The 8,620-nt window shown below is 48.1% G+C and overlaps 1 protein-coding gene across 1 annotated transcript; it reads right to left on the bottom strand.

The window, feature by feature from the left end:
- Positions 1–5,835: 5,835 nt before the first annotated feature.
- On the bottom strand, positions 5,836–7,629 carry KHDC3L (KH domain containing 3 like, subcortical maternal complex member). Its single transcript, XM_030317086.1, has 3 exons — positions 7,461–7,629; positions 7,090–7,269; positions 5,836–6,830 (listed from the first exon to the last, which is right to left on the bottom strand). The coding sequence occupies exons 1-3, from the start codon at positions 7,627–7,629 to the stop codon at positions 5,836–5,838; spliced, it is 1,344 nt and encodes a 447-aa protein (XP_030172946.1).
- Positions 7,630–8,620: the final 991 nt, after the last annotated feature.

The raw sequence follows: 8,620 nt of genomic DNA, 5'->3' as shown, positions 1-8,620 counted from the left end.
TTAAGCAAATACATAAAAGATTGTTCATTCATGTCTTGATGTGAGAGGTGGGTAAAAGGCTGATGCTAGTGGTCTTATTTTTTCCTTTGCTTCTATCATTTGGAATCTACTAGCCCTTTTATGATTTTATGGCCACAGTCAGGCCCCTAAGCACAGGCCCACGAATTTGCATTTCTAATAAGCTCACAGGTAATACCAATGCTTCTCCTCTGGGGCTCTCACTTTGAAGTTGGTGGTTTGGCCCCTGGGTACCACCTATGGTGCATTTTCTTTTTGGAGTGGAGCCTTCCTCCCTGCACATGGGTGGGTGTTCCAACATGAAACCTGAGGTGACTGCTTATTTATTCTGTTGGCATTGTGATTCACCAGAGTACAGCCAGGGTCCTTGGCATCTTGACTATTGGAAGGCACCCTGCCACCAAGCCAGCTGTCTCCTTTCTCTCTGAGGCCTGCACAGGTGTTCTGCATGAGCTGGGTTGTTTTTCCATTACCCATTACCATGCTAGGACTAATTTGTGCAAAATAGCCCCCACCTAACACTGCCTCCACTTTCAGGAAGCAGGCTTCTTAGAGGAAAGGTTATGGAGAGCTCTGTGGCTTCAGAGTGGAATTGATTCAACTCCTGCAATTTCTTTACCCCTTATCAGTAATGGATTCTAGCTGTTTGCAAGGGTTGTAAACACACACATACACAAGTCTTTTAAAATGTGCTGCTTTGGGGAGGGGGTTTCCTGGTGGCTCAATCAGTTAGGCATCTGACTTCTGCTCAGGTCATGATCTCACAGTTTGTGAGTTCCAGCCCTGCATCCAGCTTTCTGCAGTCAGGGCAGAGCCTGCTTGGGATCCTCTGTCTCCCTCGGTCTCTGTCCCTTCCCAACTCGTGTGTGTCCTCATGCATGCTCTCTATCTCAAAAATAAGTAAACATTAAAAAACTTTAAATGTGCTGCTTTGATTACAGGTGATATCGAACGTTTTTCTAATTCACATTTTTGTAAAATGCTTTTACATTTCTTATTCCTATATTCCTTCTTTCAACTCTGAAGATAGGAATTTTTATTATCTGTATGAGCTTTTGTAACAAATAATGGCCCATTATAACCAATATTTTCCCCTCCTTCTCAAATTTTTTGTATACGAAAAAATTCCATTTTCTGTAGTTAAACTAATTATTTTCTGTCTGATTTCCCCTCATCCTCATCCCAACCCCTTTTAATTAAGCCTATGCACTCCTGCGTTTATCCTTCTGCAGAAATTTGATTAAAAAAAATTCCAACAGGTTATTTCTACTGGGATATCTACAAAACCATTAAACACTTTTTATAATGTTATTTGGAGGAAGAGGATTATGCTTAAAACATTCTAATTGTCTAAAAATTATCCAGAATTATTAAATGATCCTGTGCATTTTTCATCCTTTACATACATTAACATGTTGAAGCCCTTAACCCCCAGTACTTCAGACTGTGACTGTATTTGGAGACAGGGCCTTTAAGGAGCTAATTAAAGTGAAATGAGGGGGGCGCCTGGGTGGCTCAGTTGGTTAAGTGTCTGACTTCAAAACTCAGGTCATGATCTCATGATTTGTGAGTTTGAACCCTTTATTGGGGTCTGCTCTGACAGCTCAGAGCCTGGAACCTGCTTTGGATTCTGTATCTCCCTTTCTGTCTGCCTCTCCCCCACTTGCGTGCACACTCTCTCTCTCTCTAAAAAATAAATAAACATTAGAAAAAACGAAATGAGATCCTATGGGTGGGACCTTAACCAATATGACTGGGGCCTTTATGGGAAGGGGAAATATGCACAGAGATAGGTGGGTGCATGGAGAAAAGACCATGTGAGAAGACAGCAAAATGGCAGCCATCTGCCAGCTGAGGAGAGAAGCCTCAGAAGAAACCAATCCTGCTGACACATTGATTTTGGACTTTCAGCCTCCACATCTTTGAGAAAATATTTAAGCCACCCGGTGTGTTGTCTTGTTATGGCAGCCCTAGCAAACTAATACACATTTAGTATGGTTTTTCTCTGTGTTCCCTTTCACCATATGCTGATTCGGTATTTTTACTACCTTCATAACTTAATTAAAAATAATTAAAAATTAAATAATAAAAAGATTGTCATTCTTTTCAGAATTTGGGGGTAATATTAGCTAAGTATTAGAGCTTGTATCACCTACCAGGCCTTGTGCCAAGCACCTAAATATGATGCTTGGAACATGATTAACTTGCTAAGGTCACAGAGCTAGGACATTGGGATGGATGGGTGAGATTTGAACCAAAACATTGATTCCAGGATCCAAACTCTTTATACTGTCCCACATGCTTTCATTTTTCCTCCACACCTGAATTTAGACTCATCTCATAGTTTTTATTTCTTTTTAAGAGCAATTAGAATAAACCTCTTAATTGTAAAGAATCAGGGACAACATGGTTTTTCTTTTTCTTTTTTCTTAAGTTTATTTTTTGAGAGAGAGCTAGAGAGGGAAAGAGAGGATCCCAAGCAGGCTCTGCATGGTCAGCATGGAGCCCAACATGGGGCTTGAACTCATGAACCGTGAGAGCATGATCTGAGCTGAAACCAAGAGTTAGACACTTAACTGACTGAACCACCTAGGTGCCCCATATTGACTTTTTAAAGTTTATTTATTTATTTTGAGAGAGTATGTGAGGGAAAGGGGCAGAGAGTTAATCCCAAACAGGGTCCACACTGTCAGCATGAGAGCCTGACACAGGGCTCCATCCCAACGAACTGTGAGATAATGACCTGAGCTGAAATCAAAAGTTGGATGCTTAACTGACTGAGCTACCCAGGCACCCCTTGTTTGTCCCACTCTTAGTGATGTTAAAAAAAAAAAAAACAGGGGCGCCTGGGTGGCGCAGTCGGTTAAGCGTCTGACTTCAGCCAGGTCACGATCTCGCGGTCCGTGAGTTCGAGCCCCGCGTCGGGCTCTGGGCTGATGGCTCGGAGCCTGGAGCCTGTTTCTGATTCTGTGTCTCCCTCTCTCTCTCTGCCCCTCCCCCGTTCATGCTCTGTCTCTCTCTGTCCCAAAAATAAATAAACGTTGAAAAAAAATAAAAAAAACAAAACAAAAACAACCTTGTTTTGGGACGTCTGAATGGCTCAGTCTGTTGAGCAGCAGACTTCAGCTCAGGTCATGATCTCATGGTTTGTGAATCCGAGCCCCACATCGGGCTCACTGCTGTTGGTGCAGAGCCTGCTTCAGATCCTGTGTCTCCCTCTCTCTTTGCCTCTCCCCCACTCATGCTCTCTCAAAAATAAATAAAAAGGCCTTATTTTGATTGAAAGTGTGAAACTGAGAGATTCTGATGTGCTAAGTAGTACCAACCTGGCTTAACTAAAATGAAGCTGTGGGAAGACCTTGAGATAGGCTACATGTGTGGCCTACAGCTAACCTCAGAAGTTAGTTCTACAGATTCTATCAACCATGAACTTTTTTCTTTGATGCCTCTAATCAGCCTATTCAAAAATTGTCCAGACTGACCTTTTTACTAGCTGTCAATAGTTTCACCTGAAAAAATATACAAACATGTCATCGTTTCCAGACTTTTGCAGTTTTGCCTTTGTTCCTTCACAATCTTTTCATTGACTGCCATGGGTCTCAGTTCCCAGAGTTTCCCATCTAACTCACCATCTTCTTTTAGTTGGTAAAACATACTCTGTAATGCATATATAATGTATTTGTAGTTTAAAGAATGAAATGAGCACTCCAGTGTACCCTAATAGAACCCAATATTTTTAGAAGGCATCTGTATACACCTTTTCTCTCAACCAATTTTCTGTTTTTAAATAAGTTCCTTTATCTGGAAAACAAATGACCAAGAGTGCCAATAGAACAGTGAGAGGCTTGTCCTGTTAAATATTAAAACATTCTATAAAGCTACGTAGTTAGAACCGTGGGATAGGTATTGAAAAAAATAGAGAAGTGACACACGTGGACATAAGTACAAGTGAAACTGTTGAAAGTGATTTTCCGTAAGAGAATAGGTTGAAAAGGGCAGATAGAGAGCTCTGGAGACCTTCAGCTGGGTGAAAACTCAGGTGGCACTGCTTCATGCCCTACTTTAAGAGTCTAATAGGGCTTTAAAAAACATTTTTTTTTAATGTTTATTTTTGAGAGAGACAGAATGTGAGCAGGGTAAGGGTAGAGAGAGAGACAGAATCTGAAGCAGATTCCAGGCTCCGAGCTGCCAACACAGAGCCCAACATGGGGCTCGAATTCACAAATCCTGAGATCATGACCTGAGCCGAAGTCAGAAGTCTGATGCTTGACTGACAGAACCACTCAGGAGCCCCTAATAGTTTTTTTTTTTTTAATTGAACATTTGTTCTTTATTTACTCTGATATTCCCCTTCTGGATTAAAAAGATATATCAAGTCTTCATTCTACTCTGAGGTGGCCTCAATTGAAATTTTGAGCCTGGATTGTTTTTGAGTCTTAAATGTTTGAAGTTCACTCCACCCAGGCTTTTCTTTGCTTCTTCTAAAAACAGTTAATAACCCATTAAAATTCAGCTTTGCATTTTATTTCCCTTGTTAAAATAAGTGCTAATTTAAAATTGGAGTGGTCATCCATTAGTGGTGACCAAAGAGTGTATGATAGATATACCACTCCCTTGGTTTTTAAAGTTAGGTTTCCTTGGAATTTTTAAGTGAAAATTTTCACAATCAAGATTAATGTATGTTTTATTTATCCAAGCACCCAGCTGTTCACAGTTTGCTTCTTTCTGCTAGCTAGACACTGGCTCCCAGCTGCTAGGAGTAGAGCAGAAAGCCAAACTGATAGAGGTGCTGATTATCACTACAAGGGCAATCATATTACAATATGTAAATATCTGAAATTAACCTGTACACCTTACATTTACACAATGTTACAGGTCAGGTATATTTCAATCAAAAAAAAAAAAAAAAAAAGCGCCTGGGTGGCTCAGTTGGTTAAGCCTCTGACTTCAGCTCAGGTCACGATCTCTGGGTTTGTGGGTTCCAGCCCTGTGGGCCCTGTGCTGGAAGCTCAGAGCCTGGATCCTGTTTCAGATTCTCTCTCTCTGCCCCACCCCGCTCATGCTGCCTCTCTTTAAGAAATAATAAACACTAAAGTTTTTAAAAAGTGGCAAAGAAGGCTAGCCATCATCCCCCGCCAGTGCACTTTCGCTGCTGCGATTAGTAAGGGAGGAGTCTCCAGGACTGCTAGTGTCTCACTTGCGATAAAACTCACTGAAGGTCGGGTGACCCGACCCAAACTCGAGGACCAGGGCAGTCCTGGCTCTTTCTCCCAGTTTTCTCCTTCCTCGCCGTCAGGTGGCCGGGCTAGGAAGTCACTCGCGGCTTCCAGAGCCACGATATGCCCAGCCAGGAGGACAGTATTGGAACCAAGTTTTTTCATCCCACATCACCTAGAGTAGAAACACCACAGGCTTTAAGTTTTCCAAGGAAGACGGACTCGATGGGCGGGAGAAGCCTCTTCACAGGTAAAACCAGATGTTTGCGATTAAAGAACACAAGACGTCTCACCTGCCTCTGGGTAGAGAGCAGCCTAGGGCAGATACTGGCTGCTGGAAGAATGGCCTCTCCTTCCCCTTTTATCTGATAATTAACAGACACTAGGGAAATTCAATTCTTTATTAGGATTCTTTAGATCAGTGTTTGTAAACATTTAACATGGGGGCAGGGACCAAGAACTACCCACACCATTCTTTCCCCAGCTTCTGCAGCAAGAATCAGGACTTAGGTGAACAGAGCTCCAGTAAGATCTTCCATTTCAACCTTGCCAGGCTTCTGCTTCCGGGCCCGAAGTTCTTTCATAACCTGGTAACCGGGCCCTAGGTAGCATCCAGGGAGCGCTGGGTTGCCGCCTCGCCGACCGCGCCGGGGTCCTGCTGGGTCGCCGCCTCCCGGACAGCGCCGGGGTCCTGCTGGGTCGCCGCCTCGCGGACAGCGCCGGGGGAACGCTGGGTCGCCGCCTCGCGGACAGCGCCGGGGGAACGCTGGGTCGCCGCCTCCCGGACAGCGCCGGGGTCCTGCTGGGTCGCCGCCTCGCGGACAGCGCCGGGGGAACGCTGGGTCGCCGCCTCGCGGACAGCGCCGGGGTCCTGCTGGGTCGCCGCCTCGCGGACAGCGCCGGGGGAACGCTGGGTCGCCGCCTCGCGGACAGCGCCGGGGTCCTGCTGGGTCGCCGCCTCGCGGACAGCGCCGGGGGAACGCTGGGTCGCCGCCTCCCGGACAGCGCTGGGGTCCTGCTGGGTCGCCGCCTCCCGGACAGCGCCGGGGGAACGCTGGGTCGCCACCTCGCGGACAGCGCCGGGGTCCTGCTGGGTCGCCGCCTCGCGGACAGCGCCGGGGTCCTGCTGGGTCGCCGCCTCGCGGACAGCGCCGGGGGAACGCTGGGTCGCCGCCTCGCGGACAGCGCCGGGGGAACGCTGGGTCGCCGCCTCCCGGACAGCGCCGGGGTCCTGCTGGGTCGCCGCCTCGCGGACAGCGCCGGGGGAACGCTGGGTCGCCGCCTCGCGGACAGCGCCGGGGTCCTGCTGGGTCGCCGCCTCCCGGACAGCGCTGGGGTCCTGCTGGGTCGCCGCCTCCCGGACAGCCTTCGGAGAGCTTTGGGTCGCCACCTCTTGGGCAGCGTGGGGGGATCTCTGGGTCGCCGCCTCCTGAACAGACTTCGGAGAGCTCTGGCTCGCCACCTGCGGAGCTGCGTCGTCGGACCGCTGGGTCGCCGCCTCCCGGACAGACTTTGGAGAGCTCTGGGTCCCCGCCTCCGGGACAGCGTCGGGGGACCGCTGCGTCCCTACATCCTGGGCAGGGGCCTTCTCTGAGCCTGGAAGAACAGTGTGGAGACCTTACCTGTGTCCCCTACTTTCTCCACAAGAAGATTTATCCAAATGGGCTGGGGGATTAGGGTCTGGAACCTGAGAGTGCAGGATTAATTTGACCTTCTATATTCCTTGCAAGAAGGAAACCCTCTCCTGGACTGAGAGGATGAGACCGCTGCCCGGTGATCTCCGGGAAGCATCAAGATCTCTACCAAGGAACCCATGGCCTACCTAGGGTACCCCTCACTATTCCCGGTTTCATACTTTGTGCCCGGAGTTGGCGATGATAGTCAGCCAAATTCATGATCATCTTGGATACATCTTTCTGGTAATAGGGCCGACCAAATATCAAGATCTCAGCTTCGCCCTCGGGGTCCCAATGATTAACGTGAAGCAGGGTCTGTGACACACACTCGACGTGTGGTATGTGCTCTCCTCCCCGACCTGTGCAGGAAGCAAAGAGGCTGTGAGGGGCGGGATTTGGGAGGGGAAGGCGGCGGGAGAAGGTAGCGCTGGTTTGGGGCTAGGACCACTGGAGAGGCTGGCCCTGGAACGCGGCCAGCCTGGGGGGCGGGGTGGATAGGAGTGTCGGGGGTGGAAAGACCGCATTGGCCACCGCTCTCAGACCCACTCACCGAAGATCGCCTCCACCAGCCACGCCTCGAGGTGAACAGCCTTCGGACTCTTCAGGTACTCGGAGTGGAACCAATAGGGTCGCTTGGTGAGGTTACCGAGCACCTCGAATAGCGTCCCTTCTCTCTGTTCCAGCTGTACGAGCGTCGGAAACCGCTTAGGAGTGGCCATGCTGCAGTAGGCCTTGCTGCTAGCGGCCGTGAAGCTGCAAACCAAGAAGGCCAAGGTTAGTATCAGTTGCGGCAGTTGTGGCTTGGCCTGGGCCTTATTTCAAGGGCTTTTGGTAAGCCCCTCCCCATCCGCCTCCCAAACTCCGCAGCCTGGGCTTCTTCCCGAGATTGCAGGAGTGCACTGGGTAGAGCACCTGGGCGCTGTAGGAGGGGCCACTGGTCTGGACCCGCCCATTTCCCCAGGCCCTGGGAGCCAGAGGTGGAGCTTCTTCTGGGAAGCAGGTCTCGGGGAGATGAGGACGGCCCGGTAGAGGCATGGGAAGATCCAACATCTGGACAACACCTTTCAGAGAAGCGAACTGATATTTGCGCAGACACAGGTGCTTTTCAGACGGTTCAAATGGGACCAGCATTCCTGAGGGGTTGGAATGACTTTTTCATGGAAAACCTAATGAAATGCATTAAAGAAGTAAAAACTCAAGGATTAAAAAAGGTGTTCAAGGGCTAAAGTAAGTCCCACTTTATCTTGAACCCTGAAAACTGAGTTCCCTCCTCAGAGACCATCACATTTCCAGCTTCTTCCTTGACTTGTCAGAGACAGCTGAGCACATCCAGAGCAAATTCTCTAAGTAACATGTTATTTCTATGTCTTGGTTTTGTTTGTTTGTTTTGTTTTGTCCAGTTTAAAGCATTACCCATGAACTGCTACTCAGGAAGATAAAGTTATATAACTTTAGTAGTTGGGGTGTCATGCCCAGGCCCAGAGGTGAGAGAGCCTCTGAACTCAGGTTCAAACTTGTATCCTCTGTGGGAGTTCTGTAGGCCAAAGAAGTGCATGAGAAATTTGTAGGTGTCTGACAGGATCAAAAGTCTTGAGACCTAAGTAGAATGTGATTTAAGAGCCAAAGAAGGGCAAAATCTATTCAAAGAATCACAGAATGGATTGGCAGAACGATTGGATAGACAGAACAATTGAGTGTATAACTGACACC

Source organism: Lynx canadensis, chromosome B2 (assembly GCF_007474595.2).
Source record: "Lynx canadensis isolate LIC74 chromosome B2, mLynCan4.pri.v2, whole genome shotgun sequence".
Classification (NCBI taxonomy): domain Eukaryota; kingdom Metazoa; phylum Chordata; class Mammalia; order Carnivora; family Felidae; genus Lynx; species Lynx canadensis.
Note: the sequence above shows the minus strand (reverse complement) of the source record. Positions and strands in the feature narration are given on the sequence as shown.